Below are 23,223 nucleotides of genomic sequence, written 5' to 3'. Positions count from 1 at the left end.
ATTTGGAAATCTTTATTTTGCTCTACCCATAACACACTTGATATTGAGACGAATTTCACGATCTGCTGAAATTGCAAAACGTGCAAAAAGTGACTGAGCAGCAGCACTGTTCTAATTTTAACCCAATTACATCAGTATCAGGATATGTATACCTCAAGAACATGACATGCTGAATAATAGTGATGATTTTGGAAGAATGATGACTCAAGGCACTTCTGTACACATTTGGTTTCTAGCTCAACTGACTGTAACTGGTAAGATGTGATTGTAGAGTTGAATCATTTTCCCATCAAAATGACAAGTCTATATTAGGCAATTCCCCGCTTCTATCTTGTTTGTCAACGTTGTAGACAACTAGATTGTCTGTATTTATATATGGAATTATAACTTGAATTCATTCATCCAATGCGTACTACCTCCCATATAGCATCGTCACATTGGTGTTTGTTAATTTTCTGGAACATGATGGATCAAGAAAATGGCATCCACACTACAATGCGATAGGTTATGCCTACCACATTGTCGTGTTTATCTACTATACACAAAACTTAAATTAAATTGCAGTTTTAAAAATGGTACTGTGAAATGCTTGTTATTCATTATCCATTTGTATTTTTTAACTGCTTATTCCATTCAGGGTTGCAAGGAAATGAAGCCCACCCCGGCTGACTGAAGTCAGGCAAGTGCAGCACTTCAATATCAGTATTACTCTGGTAAATGGTGACCCCTGACTGGTAGTTAAACATTGCGTAGAGTGCGTTTGTTGTATTGTGCAGGGTTTACTGTGCCCCCTGGCGACACGTTTGCTTTATTGCAGCTCGTCGTTAACCCGAACCTGTCAGTGATGAGGAAAACATTTTAGACCTCATACAGGTAAGCTAATTTTAGAATTTCATTATGTTTGCTGCGTTCAAATGCAAAAAAATTAAATAAAAGATTTTAATTATTCTGCTGCTTGCCCCCGAAACACAACATTAGAGGTATTGCATGTTTAAAAGATTAGGCTACACACAGAAGCTTAGTGTGTTACTCCCATCCTCTTCACTCAGCTCTCCTGTCTCAGCTAATGTGTAAGGACTGTAATGGATTGACTCCTTACTGAACATCATGACTCGACTGACTTCCCAGATCTGCAGGGTTTGCCAGAAACGTTGCAAAGGAGCGGAAAAGCAATGAGGTTTCATCCCCTGCTGCTGCTGCTGTTTTTTACATCCTTGCAGAGTGCAACTTCTCAGGTGTCTGAATGGATCGAAGAGGTAGAAGTTAGTGGTAAGATCAATTCTCCTGCTCTGTTTACTTTCCTGATAAAGCTGATTTCATGACGGGAACTGTTTTTGATAAACTCTTGTCTGCTTGAAGTTACATTTTGTCTTCGTGCAGTATCATTCACCCGAGTGTGATTTTCTGTATTGTTTTGCATGGATTATTTCAATTTCTTTGGGAGAATGAAGAATGTCCTCATTCTGGAATGACTCCATGACCCATGTTCTGAGTCAATGATATGATTGAAATCTATGATATGTTTGTGAAATCTAGCCCTGCACAGCTAGCTAACTAATGCAGCATATTTGCGGGAGTTGAAGAAAGACAGTCACGTACAGATCTTCAACAATTTTATCTAGTCACCTGTCACTGCCATAGATGTTATTTAAAAAAAAAAAAAAAAAAGTAACCAAAGTGTTTCCAGTAGGTGACACCGAATGGATTGGCCGACCAGATTTCCTAGGTGACCTCTACTGGTCAGGGACTGCCCCACTTTGTCTGCCGGGCTGCAAGGCGCGCCACCATGAACTCAAGCAAGATCCCTGTGGCGACTCAAGCTGCTGCTGGCTGGGTTACAAGTCTCTGTGCAGAGGTAATGCGAGAATAAAAGGACACGTGAGTCCTAATTAGTATATAGCTTGTTCTTATGCTTTTTACATTTGATGATAGTGAACTGCGGGAAGCCAGATGTGGATTTTAATGGAATGGTGGATGGAGATGACTGGTGGGTGGGATCTGTACTGAGGTACTCCTGTCTTCCTGGCTTCATGCTAGTGGGAAACGACACCCGGACTTGCCAATCTAATGGCCTATGGACGCCGAAACCTTTCTGCCTCAGTATGTAAACACTATGGTATTAAAAGACTGCAGCACTGTTTCTCCCTTTTATAATTGCCCCCTCCCTCAATCTTATTTGTAGGAATGTGCAAAAAGGGCTCCATTGAAATCAGTGAGAGGGAACTCAATGGAACCTGCAACGCTACCTGTGAATATAAAAGCTACTCGGGTCCTCCCAAACAAGGCTGCACTCAGATACACAACTGCAAGAAGAAGGAGACCGGCTGGAAGCGTTTCTTCTCTCAGTGTATCCCTTGCATCTGCGACTGTGCTTTATCATGCCGTAAGTAGCTTTGGGGCCTTAACATACTACAAAACTCATCAATTCTCCCCTCTAATTGTTGCTTCAGGGTCTACAGCTACAACCATTATCATCAATACTGTGGTTGTTATGAGGATTAGTTATTGTGCAATTTATCTAAGAGTCACTTTACAAGTCAAATATACTCTAGTTGTTACTTCTGTGCTTTTCCTTTAGCATCAGTCACTCTGTAGGTTCCCTTTAAAGGAGAATCCCACAGTGTGTATGACCCATCTCTTTTCTGTGTTTTCAGTATCTGTAGGCTAAATAAAGTAACAGGAGACATCCCCTGCAGAACAGAAGGACAGCAGATTGTTCATCTGGTGTAACTGAGCTATAAAGTCAACGCAAGTAACATTAATTGAGTCAATCTTGATATCTTTATTATGCCTATATCTATATTAATTGGACCGCACATTCCAAGAGATGGTATCAGCTTTTCTCAAAGCTTATTATTGATCCAAGAATCAGACTTGATGATATTTACAGTCTACATTAGTGTTTATGTACACTTTAGTGCGTAGTTTATTGTAAATTAAACACACGAGAGGAATGGAACTGTGTGGATTAGTGGCTCCACTGCGTCGTCCATCTGTCCCTCAGGGATCTGAACCCTTAATCTCATTGCAAAAGGGCGGAGCAGCACTGTGAGTAGCTCACAGGGCACATTTAACACAATGTTGTTGGATAGTTTGTTTCTTTAAACAGCACTGTAGAAAGGTATGCAAAAAAATGTCTTGCAAAATGTTTATTTTTTTTAGCTGTATTTTATTAATATTTTAGGGTCTGATTTGTAAGGCACATTTGGATACTTCATTACCAATGTTAACCACCAGATAGTGCTGCATTTTTTTCTAAACCTTACATCACCTTCTGCATTAAATCAAAAAGAAGTTATCAGTTGACACTGTCACAAATGATTCAGATGATGGCCCAACTCCTGAACCTCAGCACTATGTGTTCATTTTCTGCTGGTGTGTAGCAGCCAATTCCTGTGAAAACACACGAAAGAAACATGGTTGGAGGGGGCGTGGGGGGCACATTTTTACTGCACAGTTAATTTCACATTCATTTTCCAGTTACCTTGAAAAGTGGTTTATTAAAACAAAGAAAAGATGATCTGTTTTTTGTCTTTTGTGGTAGGAGTGTGAATTTTGAGGGGCAGTTGTGTCCATTTTATATCAATAAAGCAATCCGCTCCTTCATATTTTGAGTCTTAGTTCATCTTTGGAACAATGTGAATGGATGCGGTGTGAAACCTTTGACATCCTTCAAAATGTAACTTTTACCTGTTGTATTATAAAGAAATAATGTTTGATGGAAATTGGATTATTTATTTGGACCTAATACTGTTCATAATTTATTACAGCAGAACCATGACACAAAAGGGTGTCCCAAAGCAATGAGTGGATGCAAACCAAAATCCCCATGTCTCATTACAGCTCATTAAGTCTCCCTCAGATGTGAGTTACTCTGGAGAGGAAACTCACCCACATCCAAGCGTGTGTATTCCCCTGAGTTTTCTGACAGAATCTCCCAGTAAGTTTGCTCCTTTTCACTTCCAGCTACGCCGTTCACACTCTCCAGAAACAGGCCGTAGTTTGGGTCTTCCTTCAGGGTGAAACTGGTGGATGCAACCCATAAGCTAGACTTTGAAAGAAAACCAGCTGAGATCAACACATGCAAGTTGTTACCTGAAGTGAGGCTGCATCTCCTGTATTCTCCTCAAAGCCCCCAGCAGCACCCCTCCTTCCACCACAGACGTCAAATAGGTCTCAGGGGTCAAGTTAGACAGATCGTTCTCCACAGACAGTGTAATGGCAACTGAGGCCTGTCCTGCATAGCAAGTTCCACAACATAAGTGAATCAATGTTATTTTAATGTACAATGTTATTTTTAAATAGATAAATATTGCATTATAGAGATTCACACATGAAAATACTTTTCAGAAAGCCAATTGTTATCTGCTTATTTTCAATGAATGCAAAATAATTACCTTTGACAGGGAGCATCTCTTGAACAGAAAATAGCAGCAGGCCCATGGAGAGGAGTGCCATTCTTGTTGAAGCCATCTTGTATGACTGTTCCCTTCCCTCTCACGTCTATTGTATTTATATGGCCTTCACCTGGACAGCTAATACCTTACGTTATTCAGTCAGCACATAGCTTTACAAATACATTCTTTGTTGAGTTGTAAAAGTGTTTGCTCTCTATCTTTACAGCAGAGTGTCATTTTCATTATAAATCACTTGCCTTTGTATGAGTGGATTATTACAAAGGTAGGTGAACAAAGGCAATCCTTATTTCGACAGGGCAAATATGTCATGCAATCTGGAGTACTCCTTTGAAGACCAAAACAGGTTGTTCATTCATTTATCAAAAATAAAAAAACTGTTTGGTAACAACGACGAGTGAAGAAGGTATGTAATTTTGCTATGGATTTTAGCAATAAACTTGAAATGGGCACAAATGATTTGCTTTAGCCGGCCACATGAAATGGTGGCCACCAGATCTGGCCCTTGGGCCTTGAGTTTGACACTTGTAAAATTAAATTGCTCACATGAGATGGATATGAAGGGCTCTTGTTAAACGGCTCTGAAAAAGTGTCAGGTGTGATTGGCTCAAAACGGAATTGATGGCCTCCCTTGGGGTGATGTAAGACATGTTGGGCCCACTTGAACGCGAGTAACCCCGGCTGATTTACCGAAAATAACCCGGCCACTGCAGCATCAGCACCGGGCAGCTGCGCAGGTGCGGGCGTTAAAGAGACAGTGGAGCACGCAAATCCTCTTCATTGTTTACCCTCACTGTTTACGCACCTTTGCTTGTATATTCAAACGTAATTTACATTTTGATTAGGGGAATGAAATTGTCGTGCTTGTGAATGATTTTTTTTTTTTTTTTTTTAAATTCAGGATCTTACCTTGAATGATGTAATTGTTAGTCTACGCGTAAGTGTGCATGCAGTGAATGCACACATGCTGGATGGAATAAGCAGAAAACTGAGCAATTATTTTTGCGTTTTATTCTTCTCCTTTTTCCTTCTCCAGCAGCAACGCCCTGCAACCTCTCAGACCGGCGTGCGCACCCCACTCATACGAGATCACCTACCGACTGACCGACCGTCCGACGTCCGCACGTCGAGCTACTGTTGCAGCACTTTAGTTCCGTCCGAGAAGCCAAGTGGAGGTTTTTCAACCATCCTCCCATCCTCCTCCATCAACATCAAACGAAATTTGGGATGCAGGCTCACAGTGGATGGATAAGATAAAAGATAAAGGTTATCTCAGTGGGGTACGGCCGTAGTTTGACGCCGGACATGATTTTAATCTCGGGAGTTGCCTGTGCAGAGGATGCGGGATGATGATGACACCATGAGCGGCTGCCGCACCCCGAGAGATCTTTTGACGAGAAACAGCCGTGCTATTTTTGCACCCGCAAACCAACTGGATTGTTTTTGCCCTGGACTCTCTATCAACGCGCCGGCTGGGAGTATTTGTTGGCGCCTCTGATGTGCTGGGATTGTGTTGTTTTTTTCCTGAAGGGATCTCCTGTGGACTGTTGCTATCCCACCCAGGGAGCGAAAACAGGCGTCTCACTTGCTCGTTTCAACACACAACACTAAGTAAGTCCATAATACAGCAATGTAAAGGAATGTCTACCTTTAACTGATGTGACCGTATTGTAAACATTCATGAAACATTCATGATTAGTATGTCACAATGGATTTTCAGCTATAGGGCATTTTGATTCTTGTCAGATTACGGTTTATAGCTGCTTTTATTTATCTACGCAGAACAGCTAATCATTAAATAACAAGTGGCAGCACGGTGGGCTAGTGGTTAGCACATCCGCCTCACAGTTAAACTGGTGTTCGAATCCAGGCACAGGCCTATCTGAATTTGTAAGTTCTCACCATTCTTGGTGGTACTCTGGCTTTCCACTACATTCTAAAACCATGCTTAAAATAATTCAAACCCCAAACAGTTGTGAATGTGAGTGTGAATGGTTTGCCCTAAATTTGGCTGGCAACCAATCAGGGTGTACTCTGCCTCTGGCCCTAAGTCAGCTGGGATGGGCTCCAGCTCACAGATAAACAGTGCAAAAAAGATGGATGGATAATGAATAATAAGCATATTTCATCCTTACATATACATAGTAGACTTGCATGTGGCTCAGCTGTGGGCGCCACACAGGATGACACAACAGGCAGGCCTTCATCTGAGCAAGAGGCCATTAAAGTCAGTTTTACAGGGCCTATATGTAGCCTGGTAATGGAAATTCACTAATGGCATGGTGATCAATAGAAGAGCCATGGTCAAGGTTCTTCATGTGAGCATATTTTATTGCACAAGACTGCAGTGCATGTTTGCACACACTGACGTGCAATTCTGGAAGAGATTTAAACACCACACCTTTCTGCTTGAGCAACACATTAAGGTGGACTATCATAACACAGGGATGGGTAAAATTAAATATATGCTATGCTGGGAAAGGCTCCAAAGTTATCTGAAGACAGAATGTTTTGAGTTCAAATGTTTTCCAGCATATGTATTGCCAGATTTTACAGATGGCCGTTTAAATGAGCAAAACTGAAACCAGACATCAGCTTTTAACCTTCGCAATCATGCCTTCAAGCAGCGAGTTAAGGTAATTGTCAGGAACCGCATCATTTGACAAGGTGACTCATTTTTGCGAATGTTCATTTAACAGATCTGCCAAAGGATTCCAGTATACCAGACAACTAGAAAACAAGACCTGCTATTATGAATAAAACCAGGCCCATTTTTAAAAATATTATTTTGTTATTAATTCTATAATTACACAGCAGCATACTGTTATGTTTCTGGACTTTTATCTTATTTAAGAAGCAAAAGAGTGAAATTAGAAACACCCTTCCAATTGCACTGCCAGAAATAGAGCAGTGCAGACATATTTTCAACCCTCAAGGTATTATCCAAATTAACGTGTCTTATCATTCGACAGCACCGGTCGACTCCACTACAATCTTTTCCAGGGACAAAAAGATAACTCTGAAGCTATGTAAGTCAACTGTCAAGGGTACATCAGCACCCAAGGGTCTACTTTTTGTGACGGCGCAATATAATACTTCAACCTTCCATATCACTGCACTCGACAGCCACATTATTATCTTTATTATCCATTCAGAGCTGAGCAAGAGTTTAAAATCTATTCTTTGTCTCGCGAGATGTCAGTGTAGAAATTTGACTTTATTAACTCAATTGTGTCATTTATCTGTGTGTCTTTTTCAGCATGGCTGAAAAGACGGAGCAGGTTTCCGTCAGTATCCCCATGGAGGAGACCAAACTCCACAGTGGGGCACCCCCGGAGGCGCCCCTGCTCACGCACCTGAAGAAAGTGGAGAATCACATCACTGAGGCCCAGCGATTCTCCCACCTCCCACGTCGCTCTGCTGTGGACTTGGAATTTAATGAGTTGTCGTACACCATCCGTGAGGGTCCCTGGTGGAGGAGGAGAGGTACAGTACTGCACCCCTAGTAAAAATTATGGATGGTGATTAGAAGCTTCGGTGCACACATTCACAGCGAGGCTTTTAAGGAACTGTCACAATTGGAAGATTTTTTTTCTTCGTTATTTCTTGCCTAGCTGTGTAGTCTCTCTCTTACACATGCACACATACACACACACGCACGCACGCACACACATACACACGTATACCTTTGCAGTGCTCAGCAAAGTTCAGCCATAGTAAATAATTGACGCTCACAGATCGTCACACTGTTTGCATCTCTTTTTCCTGCGTTGTCAGTGAGTCAGACATGATTGATCCGCTCATAAAATATGAACAGCATTGAAACACACTGGCCCTTATTAATGATGAAAGGATGTCCAACGTTAGGTCAGCGTGACTTACCGACTAATCTACCCTCTCTGAACTTGTTACGTCCTCTGTGAGTTTAACAAGGCGGGTGCGTTCATGTATGCTTAAGAGGGGCCAGACATTATTCATTTCAGGCAGTGGCTGTAATTGTAAGTGTGTTGTCCCATGTAGAGTATTTATTATGGGGTGGTCTTGCTAAAGCAGAGCAGATCAGACAGGAAATATTGAGCAGAAGTCAATACTGTTTTTCCTTGGCTCATCAAAACGGCTCTGCACTTTGTGTACTTGCTTGCGTTGCCCCTACGGGCTCCTCGGCTCATCATACGGAGGATGTGTGAACAGGAAGTGCCTGTTATTCCTAATTAAGCAAAGTCTTTCAGAGCTAGGCTCCAATTGCTGCACAGAAGCACAAAAGGCCCGTGATGTCAGAAGCCATAAACGCCATGAGTCTTTATCTCGGTGACACCGCTTATGAGTTATTCTAGAGATGACTGTGGCAAATGGGCCGTACACAGAAAGTGCTATGGATGATGATCATCCTGCTCTGTGGATTAATGTTGTGTTCTCTCCTTTATTGGTGGGGAAGTAAAAGAGCTGAAGTGCTGCTGTCAGGCTGCCATGCTTGGCAAGGAAAGTCATTTGTTCTTTTTTAAGTTGAAACAACTTGCTTACATGTCAATAATGACCATCAATGCTTTGACCGTGGGGGAGGAAATAGGCGAAACATGCCTTCACTTGTGGCAGTGGTAGATCAGTAAGTGAATCACTCTGAGTTTGAAAAGAATGACCTTTTGAGGACATCTTTGATTTACATGCATCTTAGACAGCATCTTCCGGCGTTTTTCTGGGGCTAGACTATAGCAACTCGCTTGATTAATGCTGCATAATTCATAATTCATTCTCCCTTTCATTTTGCTAAGAAAATATCTGATAATGATAAAGCAGTGCCTTTGCCCTGCTGGGAATAATGGCATGGAATATAAATGTTATCTCACGAGTCAGCCAAAGAGTCATGCTCCTCAAAGAAAACTGAAATCAGGCTTACGTAATGTACTTGTTGTATGTGAGCTGCCATTATCATCAACCAATTGCTTGATTTGAGAAAGGGATAAAATATTCAAAACACTGCACTATACATATGATGCAGTGCAATTCTGCGCCATTACAAAAGATCAAAACTTAAATAGGTTTAAATCAAATCGTGTGCAAATATATTTGACTTTGAATGTTTCTTATATGCGTATGTGTGTCAGTAGCGGACATTGAGCCGCTCTTGCTGCCATATGGCTGAGTGAGACATGGTGATAAAGATGTCCGTCCCTGCAGTGTCACACAGATAAAAGCATTATTATGCACGAGCTTCAGCAGAAGTCTGGATCATCAGTATGCAGCACATCGAAACGGAGAAATGTTTTTTCCTCACAACAGGGATCAAGTGAACCTTTCTAACTTTCCATTATGGCTTCATTTCAGAGTTTATGACATTTTTTTAAGTCATTTATTACATAATGTCCTTTGTGTCATTATTCCACATAGCCATTAAAAATACTGCAATGAAAGCAGTCTTTGGCTTTTGCTTGTTAGTGGCCTGCATCTTTGTAAGCATGAAACGAAAGAGCTTGAATTCAATTACAGTGTGGAATTGCTTCACCGCCTGCGGCATGTCGTAACTATGTAAAAACACACATTATGCAAATTTCTATCTAAAACCATATTACACACATTTCCGTGTTGACAGTTACAAGCAATTTTAATTGTAAAAAGTATCCATTCACATTTGAGTAATTGAAAGTGTTTTGGTGACCATTTATTTGAACAGCACTGAGATGCAGAAATATGAATTGTTTTTTTTCCCTCTCCATTAGGTTACAAAGCCCTCCTCAAGTGTCTGTCTGGAAGGTTTAACAGCAGAGAGCTGATTGGTATCATGGGACCCTCCGGAGCCGGGAAGTCTACCCTCATGAATATCCTGGCAGGTTACAGGTGAGACATCAAGTGTTACATTTGCACTGTCTGGTACTACTCATAGTTTGTGTTTGAATGCAGGGAGACAGGCATGAAGGGCCAAATCCTGGTGAATGGCCGCCCGAGGGACTTGCGGACCTTCCGGAAGATGTCCTGCTACATCATGCAGGATGATATGCTACTGCCGCACCTTACGACCAGGGAGGCCATGATGGTGAGGTGACCTCTGCTAGTTTTTATTTTGATACCTTGTGATCAGTGTATGAGCGCTAGAGAAGATGGATGGATCTGGTTTCTCTTTCCTGTAGGTTTCTGCCAATCTGAAACTCAATGAGAGCATGCAGGTCAAAAAGGAACTGGTAAGTCTGAGTACATATGTTGACGGTTAGTTGGGTGGATGGCTATGAGCATGTTGCTTGTGTTTCAGGTCCATGAGATTCTGACAGCTCTGGGCCTTCTGGACTGTGCTCAAACGCGAACCAACTCACTTTCGGGTGGTCAATGCAAAAGACTGGCTATTGCCCTCGAGCTAGTCAACAACCCTCCTGTCATGTTCTTTGATGAGCCTACCAGGTACAACATCATGTCTCTTCTCGTCTGCATCATCTCTGCACAATTCCAGATTCAAGCCTGCGCTTTTTTTTTGTGTCACATCTAGTGGACTGGACAGCGCGTCATGCTTCCAGGTGGTTTCCCTCATGAAGTCTCTGGCTCAGGGAGGGCGAACAATCATCTGTACCATTCATCAGCCCAGTGCAAAGCTCTTTGAGATGTTTGATAAGGTAACCTGAATGCTTGCATTGTTTCCTTTCTGCAAAGATAAGCCTGAGTCAGTATCTGACAGAGAGAGCAGGAGAGTTATTCCCCGGGCGTCTTGTTTTATCTGTTTTATTCATTTCTTAACATATACAGCTCAACGATGTCCTGTTATGATATTCTATTTTTGATTCAATTACTACTTTGGAACTAATGCCCGTGAGTATAATTCAGTTACCAATGAATGAAAGCGCTGTTCTATCTTTTCTTCTAGTTGTACATTCTCAGTCAAGGTCAATGCATCTACAAGGGTACAGTCCCTTACCTCATCCCTTATCTGAAGAACCTGGGCCTCCACTGTCCAACATATCACAATCCTGCAGATTTTAGTGAGTTCAAAGTCTCCTTGTTTACTACTTGATGCGTGGGCATCTTTGAAGCCTTCTATAAGGTGCTCGTCTTCTCCCCTGCCAGTCATCGAGGTGGCATCAGGAGAGTACGGAGACTTGAACCCGGTGCTGTTTGAAGCGGTTCAGGGTGGACTGTGCTCCGAGGAGGGCAAGAAGAACTCAAGAGACCAGAGTGACTCATCCTGTCCCTCTCAGTGCTACAGTGTAAGGGATTCTGATATGTACACCACACAATGAAAACTATGAGAAGAGTACACAACATTTACTTCCAATTATAGGGAGAGCATTTTAATCAGATGCAATTTAGGAGTGTTTATTAACCAATTAATTCTACAAATGTACATAAAATATGCAACGTGAGCTCTTAAATGCCTGTTTTGGTCTCCCATGCATATGACTAATGAGTGTTAGTATATAATACATTAGCCAATAGTGCTGACTATAAACAAAAGTATTGTTTTCTTTCTAATTATCTGGTAACTGCATGAGTGGAAGCTGCTTTATTTGTGGTGAAATTGATTATTTTATTTTCCTGATGTTTGTACGTTTATCTCTTCGCAGGACACGGGGACTCTTGAGAAACGTAGCTTTGCCACCAGTACTTTCACGCAGTTCCGCATCCTCTTCAAAAGAACCTTCATTACAATATGCCGGGACACGGTAAAACTTGTTTTGAGTTCAATAATGTGACAATGTAAGACTTTCACTCAATGAGCTTTTTGTTGGCTGAAGAACAAACAGAGTAAACAACCCAGATACTTAATACCGAGAGTATATTGACATGCATGTGCATTTGTGATGTTTTTTTAGGTGCTGACCCACCTCAGAGTGATGTCCCATCTGTGTATCGGCGTGCTGATCGGTCTACTTTATCTCAAAATTGGAAACGACGCCAGTAAAGTCTTCAACAACACGGGTTTCCTCTTCTTCTCGATGCTCTTTCTCATGTTTGCTGCCCTCATGCCCACCGTTCTAACCTGTACGATGGCCTGGAATAATTTACTTGCTGCTTTATTCCAAGTCACTTATTGATGTTTTGCTTCCACAGTTCCTCTGGAAATGCCTGTTTTTATAAGGGAACACCTCAACTACTGGTATAGCCTGAAGGCTTACTATTTGGCAAAAACAATGGCGGATGTACCATTCCAGGTAATGTTTCATAGATTTGGCACTCAATGGTTACTTTGAACTGTCCGGAATAAGATGTCAGACAAACAAACAAATGGTTTTCATAGTAACTTCCAATTTGTATTGTGGTAACAGTATCGGATCATTTTGTGCCGATAGTAGGCGGGGACCACAAGAATAACAATGCATAATTTTTCTCCTTCGTAGGTGATTTGTCCAATCATGTACTGCAGTATTGTGTACTGGATGACTGAGCAGCCAGCAGAGGCTAGTCGCTACCTGCTCTTCGTGGCCTTGTCCACATCCACAGCCCTGGTAGCCCAGTCGCTGGGGCTGCTTATTGGCGCTGCATCCACGTCTCTGCAGGTATGGGCCACTTACTTAGAAGGACATTTTTTTCCTCCCACCAAATGTTATGTCATTTTTCTCCATAGGTAGCAACATTTGTCGGTCCAGTCACAGCCATACCTGTGTTACTGTTTTCTGGCTTCTTTGTAAATTTTGACACCATTCCCAAGTACCTGCAGTGGAGCTCCTACGTATCTTATGTCAGGTATGTTCTGATTTTTTTCATTATGTCAAAGCCACCTGTGCTCATGATGTTTTGCCACTTCCAGGTATGGCTTTGAGGGAGTGATACTCTCCATCTACGGGATGAACCGCACTGAGCTTGAATGTCCGGGTCTTGTGTGTAAATTTCAAAAGCCAGAGGAGGTCCTGCAGCTGCTGGATGTGGAGGATGCAAAGCTCTATGTAGACTTCATGGTGTTGGGGGTTTTCTTCGTCGTTCTCAGACTGGCCACTTACTTTGTCCTGCGGTACAAAGTCAAGTCTGAGCGTTGAGGGGATCGACTCGTTCATATCAGTTACCTATAAAACTGCTTGTTGTACATGGATGTTTCCTCACGCCGTCCCCTCATTTGTTGTCCTCCAACTTGGATTCCTTCTATGATTGTCATCACAGGACTGACTGCTCATCTTCACTATACATATGAACCATGGCAAAAGAAACAGAACGCATGTTTAATTCAACTAAGAATCTGGAATGTGTACTTGTTTCCAAGGAGAGTGGTGCATCAATTACTTTTTGTCTCTCAATGCCTAGATAGAAATTCTAGATTCACAGGAAATCCAATGATTGGTGTTTAATTGAAACACCCATATTTCAAGAAAAATACATTCCTGTTGTGAGCAGGGAAAGTGGAAACTTCAAGTGCCAGGACCTTTTGTCAGCTCCCACTTTCCCTGAGTTCAGTGTCTCCTTTTTAGGGATGCAAATGTAACATACCAACTGCCACAGAATGACTTTCCTACCCCACGATGGATCATTTTCACAGGCCTTATGGCGCGCACCATGAATAAGACTGAGGATGAAGGATTTGTAAAGATGTCATCAGTGAGTCTTACTCATTTGCTGCCAGGATAAGACCTCTTTATTTGTATCAGGGAGGCATCCAGGAAGCATGCAGACAACCTTGGACAAAACAGGCATGATTGCTGCTTCCATCCTGATACAGAGGGCTATCAGAACTCAACTGGCTGCACTTAAGAAAAGTGCTGTAGCTGAGCTAAGGGTGGGTGAGGGGGGGAATAACAAAAAAAAAAAAAAGACGCCCATCTAATCGCTGTTACTCTTCTGTCTGAAGCAATCCGTCCAAGTACTTGTATGATTGTTTGGCCTCCCCCTCCTTCCATGATGGAATTATCTTTTCTTGTCTCCATCATTCAGAATTGCCGATGTCTGACTGATGTGCATTTTCCAAAACAATGCTCGTTACTTGAAATGCTGGCTGGGCTGATTGTGTGCCTCTGAACGAGAATGATACAAGCTTTGTCTGCTTCAATGCTGGATGTTTGCGCATACAACTTATATCACTGTACATGTTGGTCTGTCTGTCTGTTTGTCTGTCTCTCAGCCACACATGGACGCACGCACACACATACATACACACAAACATGCATCTTTGTTTCAGGGCAATGCAACTATTTTCCTGTAGACTTGCTATGAAATATTTCTTATTCAATCTATGCTACTTAGTAATCCTAAATATAATGTATAAAATAATGTAGGCATATAATCAACGATTGTACAGTGGATATGTTATGCTGTGAAAAAAATACAAGTACAATGCACTTTTCAGTATATGTTTTAAAATCTTATTTATTTGTATTATATTTTATTTTTTATAGCTTAAAGTTTAACGAGTGCTATTTGGAGAGTACAACAGAATGTTTCCTGCACAATGAAGGACCTGAAATTTCATGATAAAATTATGACCCCCATCTAGTAAGTGTATGCATCTTGGGGAAACCATAACCTAAGAAATAAGATAAACCCAAGATGGGTTGCTGCTGTGAATGAGAAATGAAGGAGTGAAAAGATAACCATGTGTGTCACAATCAATGAAAGGAGGCAATGATATACAATTACAGTATTATTATGATAAAATCATAGTTGTAAAACAATAATACTACATGTTATTTTCAGGTGAAACGTATGAAGGGAGAAGATGGTTTTGACTGTTGAATCTGACTATAGCAAGTGAAGTGCATTGTTTTGTACATGGTGGTTCATTTAGAAGGTATGATAAGAATTGTAACTCCCTTTCCGGAACTTTGGTAAAATATACAGTAGCGGGGGCCTGGTTGTGTTAGTAATAGCAATAGAAAACATTGTAACATTTGATAATCCAACATCCCATCTAACTATCGTCTCTTGTATGTTTTATAACATGAAGTTTATTTAAGAGCTTTAATTTATTGCCAATGGCATTGTGTGCAATAACTACTCTAAATGACACATCTCATTAAGGAAAATGTATATTTATTTTTGTGGTGACTGCTCAGTAAAAGGCATTTTAATGTGCATGTTAATGGATGCTTTACAATGGTAAAAGCAGAAATGATACAATTCAAATATAATGCCGATGCTACTTTAAATGATGTTAATGCCACGGGGAAGGTATTGCTTTTATGCCAGATCATGTCAACATAATTGCCTCTCAAGTGCAGGAAAGGAATATTGCAGTCAATTTATTGCCAACACAACAGATACAGTGTTTTCAGCGTCCTCAAATTACATCAAAAAGCATAGATGGTTGCTGACTCTGCAAGATATAAAAAAAAAAAAAAAAAAACAATGTCTGCTGGGTAGAGAAAAAAGTTAATTAACACAGGAACAAAGCACCGGTGTTGAAGTCATTAACCAGAGTGGGAATGTTTGCCTCTGTGGTTGAAGACAAACAAAAATGAAAAAAAGAATGTTTCTTTTACTATTTCAAATTATGTATTTATCAGGATATACTTTTTAAAAAGGTTATGGTGCCTCATTTGTTTACGAACCACAGAAAATGCATTTCTACAATCTTTGAAAATCCAAACAATTCCTACAATAACTGGCTCGACAAACTAAATTTTAAAATTGTCCTAAGTACTTGGTTCGATCCACCAATTGAATCACATCATGTATCATAGCAGTATTCAGGGACGAGGCAAGTTGAAGGGATGCAGCATATAAATGCATGTTCAAGTCAGTCTTGACACATTTTTTTATCATGCTAGAACTGAAGTTACCAAACTCGGTGTCAAAGGTTATTTATTTGTCTGTTATCATTATGTACAAATTTGTGTGGACCGAATTTTGTCTGATATTATTTGTGTATCATTTCTTGTTAGATTATTTTGATTCAAAAACATTGTTGGTCTGTATCCTAAAATCTGTTCTAATGCTTATAATAAAGATCATTTATAACCTTTGCCATTGCTTGCAAATTGTCAGTTGTTTTACTCACGGGAGTTAAACATTGGTGGATCGGTGATGTGTCCCATAAAATAAATTACTGATTTGATTAGTTTATTTTGGCACTTTTTGACACATGAATGTTATTTCCTGTTTCGTTTACCGACTTCCGCTTACCACATATACCGTCGCAGTATTTTCTGATTGGTTTAGTTACCTTTGACGTAGGCCGGCATTTTCCCACAACACCCCGCTGCAGCTCGCAAAGATGACGAAAATGGCTGACAGCGGATCATCGGTAGGTATCCTAGCGATGTACTGTTATTTTTCAGTCGTCACTCACTTTCCAAAGGTAAATAAACCCATTTTCCCCGACAGGTTGAAATTGTTGAGGGCTGCCGCCTTCCCGTTCTCCGTAAGAACCAGGAACACGAAGACGAGTGGCGTAAGCATTGTTCGCTTGTTTTTCTAAATGCTAAACGAGCTAATGCTAACTAGCGAACCTCAGTTGTTTATAAGACACCCCGGCCCGTTGTTACAAACCTGTAATGACCCCTACACAGTCGGCATATAATAAACAAGCTTATGTTTCAATTAGCTAACTCTAACAGCCTTTCTGTTTAAAAACATAAAAGAAGACCTGACTCCTGGCAAGGTAGTATTGATAATTGCATACGATTAGAATATTATAATTGACAGAAGTTAATGTCGTTTGGTCTGTACGTTTGTGGTGGTATTTCGTATTAACTTTTTTAACTAGAGTATAATATTACATCCTGTTGACACTCGTACCATCCAGTCAGTGGATTAATTTACACAGAACAATGTGCATAACAACAGTGGTATCCCCCCCAAAATGTCTATCAGAATGTCACCCCAACAAAAAAAAGAATACACCCTTTTTAAATAGATTAATTTGTTAAAAAACTGCGCTTTATTTGTTGAGATGACACCCACTCATTGAATGTTTTTTTATTGAATTTCTTTTTTATTGTCTAGCATTGGCTGAGATTTTAAGTGTGAAGGAAGTCTCTGGAAGGAAACTCTATTATGTTCACTACATTGACTGTGAGTATAGTTTGCTACATCTTTGCTGTTGTCCAAAACCACTAAGATGGCTAAATTGTATAAAATGTTTGTTGAAAGTCAACAAACGTCTGGATGAGTGGGTCACATCAGATAGGCTGGACATGAAAAAACTCCAGTTCCCGAAAAAGGAAGCAAAAACTCCAACCAAGAATGGTCTTTCAGGCTCCCGACCAAGTTCACCGGAACGAGAAGTGGTGAGTAGATATATTTCCATGAATTGAACAGTAATTGTTACTAAAAAGAACTGAAAATATTTCACATCAATATTTTTAGCAATGTTCAAATTTAGGCCATTCAGATTTTAAGGGAATGTCATTAAGTTCAGCGAGTCACAAAACAGTGGCACACATACCATTGGTGTTACGCAGTCTCCCTCTTGTGGCACTCGAATAATTCACCAGTCCAGTTAAATTGCATTTAATGTTCAAGTATAATTAAATTATTTGGCGTGAAATATGGACTGTTCCTGTAATACTACAATTTTAGGAATAAAATGTCTATCTCACTAGGCCTTCTCCTTGGAGAGCCAATTATTTTTTTGAAGAGAGAGCTCTCAGTTGGACTTTGTGTACACAGTCCATCTGAGTAATGAACTCACGGCCCTTACAAATGTCAGTTAACCCCACCTGCTTCTCTTCCTTTCTGTTCAATTCAGAGGAAGAGTCTAGATCTCAACCTACAATCTGCCACAGCTCCTTCCAGAGGCAAAACTCTCCCCACTCCGGTACAACTTGAATTTACCCATTACCCAAAGAGCAAAAGCCCTTGTTTATTCCTGATGTTAACCCGGTGGGACGTGTTTTTATCGGCTCTTAATACCAGATTTAAATAAGGTGCAATTTCCATTCAATCGAAAGATAACCAAAACTACTGATTGAATAAGCTGTGGCCTAGAGTCCAACTCATTCTCAGCTCACGTAAGCTGCAGGTTGTACGCCTAAAATGGGCCAACGGTCTCATTGAATCGGTGGCTGTTTGCCCAAACACACATCGCAGCAGATCACGAATGAAGCCGACTGTGGTAACAACTCTTGTTCATCGCAGAAGAGGAAAGTGGAGCCGGTCCCCCTGGTACCACAGGTTCCACCAGCCCCCCCGGTGCCCTCTCTGCCAACTTCAACCGAGGCGTCTCCGGCAGCTGTATACCCCGCCACGAGGGAGACGAACACCTTCAAGACCCGAGAAGACCATGACCAGATTTCCTCCCTCACGACAGTAATGATCAGTCCACATTTTGTGAAAGTCTTTTTATTACAGACTAAATTTGCATAACACCTTTGTTATTTCTGAAGAATGGCACCGCTCGAAGGCTCATCACCTCTCAGCCCGGCAGGAAGCGGAAAGCTAATTGTGGACCCACTGACGAGGTATGGAATTTGATTGTGATTACATTTTCGCAGTTCACTGACATTTTGCACACACATTGGTTGTCTTTAAATTTAACTAGGTGTTATCGTAAATGCACTTGTTTATTTTTTTTTATGCATGCCTTGTAAGTATTAGTTAAACGGTGACTGATGTTTATTTATTTTTTATTTTATTTTTTTGTTTAAACTGTTTCTCTGTACAAGGCTGTACACAAATCCTGTGAAAACAAAAAATGCTGCTTTTAGTAATGACTTAAGATAATAGTGATTGAAGGTTGTACTTAAATGATTCAAATTATAAGTGATTGAGAATTTGGTCGCACTTAGCGCCTCTATGAATATTTTTTCTCCATGTATATCCGTATACAGGCAGGTAGAGTAGCCCAAAATTGCTCTAGTGTTTAGAACACTTGACTAAAATTAAAAACTATTCCTCCACAAAAAGTTATTAGGGGAAAATAATAAGTATTCAGTGGAAAAATACTAAGTAAAACTTTGAAAAACGAGTTCTTCTTGTATACCTCATTGTTACCAAAAAAATGGTGGTCTTTGTTTGAATTATGTTTTTGACTTTCATGATGAAACTAACGGTCATTCTGATAGTAATCATTCTCTAAAACAAGATTTTCAAAGTGAAATGGTATGGTGGTAAACCCTGGGAGCTTGCCTAAATCGAGCCTCATGCCAACATGTCCACTGAAGATTCCAGTAACAATCCACACTCAACAAACTGACCTCCATCTGACCCAGTAACCAAAGTGTTGCAAGTGTAAAATACAAATCAATACGTTCCCTTCTAGTTTCCAAAAGCCCGTTTTTTTTGTGTGTGTCTCTCTCTGCTAGATGATAAAGGTTTTGCAGTATAACAAGCCTCAAAGTGCCAGTGTCTTTCTACCACCACCAGAGGTCTGTTTGATTTCCTGTATTTGAAATTTGTGTGTTGCTGCCAAATGATGCTGTCCCCCGTAATATGTACAACCACTGTGATTCTACATGTTGCTCAAAGAAATTCCAACATCAATATTTCATTTGATGAGTCAGCTTTTTATTTTCGGGACCAAACTCCCTGAAACCAGATATGCTAAAAATCATCTTTTTTGTCCCTAGGATTCACAGGACAGTTCTGATGGCATCCCGACCGCACCCCGCATGACGGGCAGTCTGGTGTCGGACCGCAGCCACGACGACATCGTTACCCGAATGAAAAACATCGAGTGTATAGAACTGGGTCGTCACAGGCTGAAGCCGTGGTACTTTTCCCCGTACCCGCAGGAACTGACGTCGCTACCCATTCTCTACCTCTGTGAATTCTGCCTCAAGTACCTCAAAAGTCTCAAGTGTCTCCAGAGACATTTGACAAAATGTAACCTCAGACATCCTCCGGGTAATGAGATCTACCGCAAAGGCACTATCTCATTCTTTGAGATTGATGGCAGAAAAAACAAAGTTAGTTTGCACATTCAATGTTCTGCCCTTCAACTCTATTTCTGTTTTTGACATTTCTGATTAAATACATCTGTCTCTTTTTTTAGAATTATTCCCAGAACCTGTGTTTACTTGCTAAGTGTTTCCTGGACCACAAAACCCTGTACTATGACACGGACCCTTTCCTCTTCTATGTAATGACAGAGTATGACTCCAAAGGCTTCCACATAGTGGGATACTTCTCAAAGGTACTGTACATGTGCAGTCAGCTTGTAACGACCTGGATACGCTTCTAATAAGCTGTCCCCCTCCCTCCCCAGGAGAAGGAGTCAACTGAGGATTATAATGTGGCTTGTATCCTGACGTTGCCTCCTTACCAGCGGCGAGGTTACGGGAAGCTTCTCATCGAGTTTAGTGAGTGTACTTTGAGCTTGTTTGGCACGTTCTCCAAAACCTTACCTCATCATCTGGCCTACAGGTTACGAATTGTCCAAGGTTGAAGGAAAGACGGGCACGCCGGAGAAACCCCTCTCGGACCTCGGGCTGTTGTCTTATCGTTCCTATTGGTCGCAGACCATTCTAGAGATTCTCATGGACCTTAAACCGGATAATGGCGAGAGGCCACAGATCACCATCAAGTATATGAGCGTTGGAATTTGGTCAACATTTTGATTGTCAAGGACAGTTTCACAACTGCCTCTTTTTTGTGTTTTTTATTTTCCCTCAGTGAGATCAGTGAGATCACAAGTGTCAAGAAAGAAGATGTAATTTCAACACTGCAGTACCTCAACCTGATCAACTATTATAAGGTGAGTGAGCATCCCATTTGACCTAAGTACCAGGTAAAGAGGTCTCTAGATTCACAACACACAGGAAACATTTTCTGATTTTATTCTTACAACTTAAGAAGCAATCACTATGATTTAGTATTGGCTTTCTGAAAATGTGAAGGTGTAATCCCACAAATATTTCAAATCAAACAATATTTGATAACATGGACCTTTTGTGAATCCTTGATCTCATCTTATCTGTCGCATGATGCAAGACTTTGTCCCCCCTTCCAGACTAAAAAGTGACTAATTTTTCATATGTATGTTCCTTCTAATGAAGGGCCAGTACATCCTGACTCTGTCAGAAGACATTGTAGATGGACATGAAAGAGCCATGCAGAAGAGACACACACGCATAGATCCAAAATGTCTTCATTTCACGCCCAAGGACTGGAGCAAGAGGGGCAAGTGGTGAAGTCTCCTCGGATCATTTGGACAGCAGGCATGAAGCTGGCATCACAATGGTTTTGCAATACAGAAGCCCCTCCCAACCCAGGACAAGTTTTAAAAAAAAAAAAAAACTGCATAAGCTTTTATTGTGAATATCTGTTCAATACTGTATATTGGAACTCTTGAACAATGACATCAGCAAAACCTACAACACTCCCCCTGCTGGGTACATGATCAACTTCATACAAAACTGTGCAATTTATGAAAGGTGGTGAATAGGGTACATCAAATTAAAACATGCTCAACATCTCTTGTGGGGCCATATTTGAACAGGAAATTCTAACCGTCTGAAGCCGATTTCTTCTAAGTATAGTAGGACCCCCCCCCCCCCCAAACGGAAATGTTTTAATCAATTGAATATCCATATTTTCCCTGAAGTTCATTTGTTGAAAGTACAGCAGTATTATTGTGTGTCACACATTACCGTTTCCAGAGTTCATGTGCCAGAACTCCTGGAACCTTTTAGAACTTTACACCATCTGTTCAGGGCCGAAATTGTGTCCACACCTTATGTTGTGTCGTAAGCATCCTCCTGGCATACGTTTTAAAATTGATGTTCATGTATTTTAGTGATAACCCTGATGTCCCTCAAGCCCCTCTTGTGGTGGCTGTTGAAATCTGTTAAACTCATTTCATGAGGTGAGTTATCAAACTCCTCAGAAATACGATACTAACACTTTAGATTTAATTCGGATTAAGATTTCAGAATTTTAAATTGCGTGCATAGTCGGTAGATCATATTTCAACAATGATAAAACAATCTTTTATGCATCCCTAATGCTGGTGATAGCCATCTTAAACCATTGTCATCATCCATTTTCAATTTACAGTAAGATAAACTGCTTCCATGTTTTGTGACTCCATACCGGAATTGATTGTACCTATCATACAAGCCATCTTGAACTGTTAAAGATTAATGTACATTTTGTGTACCGTTGTCTAATTTTTTTTTTTTACATGCCGTAAAGTAACAGCACAATAGAAGAAGATATGTCATAAGATATTAGTACGTGTGGGAAAAGGTGTTGAGTTTGTCCGTATATCCACGTGGAACACAGTTGTTTGGTAGAAACGAGTGGAAAGTATGTTTTTTTAAGAAATAAGGTATTTTGCCATTTTAAACTTAGTCACTTATTTTTGACGGATGTTTTCAAAAATACAATTGGTTATCTGTGAAAGAAGAATTGAAAGCAAGCGTCATTTGAACGACTTAAAATGTGATTTTGCGTGATATTTGTGCCAGAATAAATAGAATCTGTCACGTTTGTGATCGCAGTCTTACAATTGACCAGCAGAGGGCAGTATCATAGCGTTGACTTACCCGTCACCATTTGCGTAATTATCACCAGCCAGCAGCATTGCATTTAATATTCCGTGTTTTAAGTATTTGCCAAAGTCCAAACAATACAAAATGTGTCTTCCGTGACATTTTAGTGGAACATGGGAATCAAATTCAAAAGCGAGCAGGTAAAAGTCACGTTACTCATCATTTACGTTTCAAATTTCGTCTAATTTTTATACGGCCTCGGATGAATTCGTGTTCACCAAATGGCTTGTGTGCAATCAAATTACTCGTGTTGTTTATTGTTAGATAGATTTATTCCTCGAAATGTCACTTAAACAAGAATGCCCTTGAAAGGCTGAGGCTCGCGTGACGTCTCATGCAACATCTTTAGTGCTTATATTGGGCCTCGGCAAACGCTACTCATTTTATCTAGTAAATGCATTCTGTCTTTCATTTATGACAGCTGCAGGATTATATTATGCTTCTCTTGGGGTCCGTCCAGGATTAGTATTAGG

General features: G+C 40.7%; 4 protein-coding genes across 8 annotated transcripts; 3 read left to right on the top strand and 1 right to left on the bottom strand.

Annotated features, from left to right (window-relative positions):
- The first annotated feature begins 113 nt into the window (after nucleotides 1–113).
- Nucleotides 114–3,606, top strand: si:ch211-117m20.4 (complement receptor type 2). 2 transcript variants are annotated; one of them, XM_049741766.2, is made up of 6 exons: nucleotides 114–873; nucleotides 1,129–1,269; nucleotides 1,691–1,855; nucleotides 1,933–2,100; nucleotides 2,183–2,383; nucleotides 2,655–3,606. In XM_049741766.2, exons 2-6 carry the CDS (start codon nucleotides 1,173–1,175, stop codon nucleotides 2,666–2,668), a joined length of 645 nt encoding a protein of 214 aa, XP_049597723.1. In that variant the 5' UTR covers nucleotides 114–873; nucleotides 1,129–1,172; the 3' UTR covers nucleotides 2,669–3,606. The 2 variants fall into 2 exon arrangements, with proteins under 2 accessions (XP_049597723.1, XP_049597722.1); XM_049741765.2 differs by having other exon boundaries at nucleotides 1,688–1,855.
- On the bottom strand, nucleotides 2,884–5,465 carry tcnba (transcobalamin beta a). The gene is made up of 5 exons (XM_049741767.1): nucleotides 5,325–5,465; nucleotides 4,398–4,535; nucleotides 4,096–4,237; nucleotides 3,892–4,025; nucleotides 2,884–3,393 (listed from the first exon to the last, which is right to left on the bottom strand). Exons 2-5 carry the CDS (start codon nucleotides 4,471–4,473, stop codon nucleotides 3,323–3,325), a joined length of 423 nt encoding a protein of 140 aa, XP_049597724.1. The 5' UTR covers nucleotides 4,474–4,535; nucleotides 5,325–5,465; the 3' UTR covers nucleotides 2,884–3,322.
- A 417-nt stretch (nucleotides 5,466–5,882) lies between these two features.
- abcg4a (ATP-binding cassette, sub-family G (WHITE), member 4a) lies at nucleotides 5,883–16,279 on the top strand. Of its 2 annotated transcripts, XM_049741759.1 has the most exons (16): nucleotides 5,887–6,026; nucleotides 7,388–7,444; nucleotides 7,675–7,901; nucleotides 10,130–10,247; nucleotides 10,311–10,443; nucleotides 10,538–10,588; nucleotides 10,657–10,802; nucleotides 10,888–11,011; nucleotides 11,260–11,374; nucleotides 11,460–11,599; nucleotides 11,957–12,055; nucleotides 12,206–12,374; nucleotides 12,444–12,544; nucleotides 12,731–12,889; nucleotides 12,958–13,076; nucleotides 13,141–16,279. In XM_049741759.1, the coding sequence occupies exons 3-16, from the start codon at nucleotides 7,676–7,678 to the stop codon at nucleotides 13,364–13,366; spliced, it is 1,926 nt and encodes a 641-aa protein (XP_049597716.1). In that variant the 5' UTR covers nucleotides 5,887–6,026; nucleotides 7,388–7,444; nucleotide 7,675; the 3' UTR covers nucleotides 13,367–16,279. The 2 variants fall into 2 exon arrangements, with proteins under 2 accessions (XP_049597715.1, XP_049597716.1); XM_049741758.1 differs by lacking the exon at nucleotides 7,388–7,444 and having other exon boundaries at nucleotides 5,883–6,026.
- A 154-nt stretch (nucleotides 16,280–16,433) lies between these two features.
- LOC125981788 (histone acetyltransferase KAT5) lies at nucleotides 16,434–22,688 on the top strand. Of its 3 annotated transcripts, none has more exons than XM_049741762.1 (14): nucleotides 16,434–16,560; nucleotides 16,641–16,707; nucleotides 17,262–17,330; nucleotides 17,409–17,545; nucleotides 18,007–18,075; nucleotides 18,396–18,566; nucleotides 18,644–18,718; nucleotides 19,562–19,624; nucleotides 19,826–20,164; nucleotides 20,251–20,391; nucleotides 20,464–20,557; nucleotides 20,622–20,781; nucleotides 20,871–20,952; nucleotides 21,254–22,688. In XM_049741762.1, exons 1-14 carry the CDS (start codon nucleotides 16,531–16,533, stop codon nucleotides 21,386–21,388), a joined length of 1,632 nt encoding a protein of 543 aa, XP_049597719.1. In that variant the 5' UTR covers nucleotides 16,434–16,530; the 3' UTR covers nucleotides 21,389–22,688. The 3 variants fall into 3 exon arrangements, with proteins under 3 accessions (XP_049597719.1, XP_049597718.1, XP_049597720.1); XM_049741761.1 differs by having other exon boundaries at nucleotides 18,348–18,566; XM_049741763.1 differs by lacking the exon at nucleotides 18,007–18,075.
- Nucleotides 22,689–23,223: the final 535 nt, after the last annotated feature.

This window comes from Syngnathus scovelli, chromosome 15, assembly GCF_024217435.2.
Source record: "Syngnathus scovelli strain Florida chromosome 15, RoL_Ssco_1.2, whole genome shotgun sequence".
NCBI classification, from domain to species: Eukaryota; Metazoa; Chordata; class Actinopteri; order Syngnathiformes; family Syngnathidae; genus Syngnathus; species Syngnathus scovelli.
This window is presented reverse-complemented; position numbering and strand designations above follow the sequence as displayed.

What these genes read in the sequence shown, in the direction of transcription:
- abcg4a (XM_049741758.1), top strand. Translation starts at nt 7,676, where the DNA reads ATGGCTGAAAAGACGGAGCAGGTTTCCGTCAGTATCCCCATGGAGGAG. An exon ending in TGGCGGATGTACCATTCCAG is followed by an intron (nt 12,545 to 12,730) that starts GTAATGTTTCAT and finishes TCTCCTTCGTAG; the next exon opens with GTGATTTGTCCAATCATGTA. An exon ending in TCCTACGTATCTTATGTCAG is followed by an intron (nt 13,077 to 13,140) that starts GTATGTTCTGAT and finishes TGCCACTTCCAG; the next exon opens with GTATGGCTTTGAGGGAGTGA.
- LOC125981788 (XM_049741761.1), top strand. Translation starts at nt 16,531, where the DNA reads ATGACGAAAATGGCTGACAGCGGATCATCG. An exon ending in GGAACACGAAGACGAGTGGC is followed by an intron (nt 16,708 to 17,261) that starts GTAAGCATTGTT and finishes TTTATTGTCTAG; the next exon opens with CATTGGCTGAGATTTTAAGT. An exon ending in TTGATGGCAGAAAAAACAAA is followed by an intron (nt 20,165 to 20,250) that starts GTTAGTTTGCAC and finishes CTCTTTTTTTAG; the next exon opens with AATTATTCCCAGAACCTGTG.
- tcnba (XM_049741767.1), bottom strand. Translation starts at nt 4,473, where the DNA reads ATGGCTTCAACAAGAATGGCACTCCTCTCCATGGGCCTGCTGCTATTT. An exon ending in GAGATGCAGCCTCACTTCAG is followed by an intron (nt 4,026 to 4,095) that starts GTAACAACTTGC and finishes TGCATCCACCAG; the next exon opens with TTTCACCCTGAAGGAAGACC. An exon ending in ATACACACGCTTGGATGTGG is followed by an intron (nt 3,394 to 3,891) that starts GTGAGTTTCCTC and finishes GTGTTTTCACAG; the next exon opens with GAATTGGCTGCTACACACCA.
- si:ch211-117m20.4 (XM_049741765.2), top strand. Translation starts at nt 1,173, where the DNA reads ATGAGGTTTCATCCCCTGCTGCTGCTGCTGTTTTTTACATCCTTGCAG. An exon ending in TTACAAGTCTCTGTGCAGAG is followed by an intron (nt 1,856 to 1,932) that starts GTAATGCGAGAA and finishes ATTTGATGATAG; the next exon opens with TGAACTGCGGGAAGCCAGAT. An exon ending in GCCGAAACCTTTCTGCCTCA is followed by an intron (nt 2,101 to 2,182) that starts GTATGTAAACAC and finishes TCTTATTTGTAG; the next exon opens with GAATGTGCAAAAAGGGCTCC.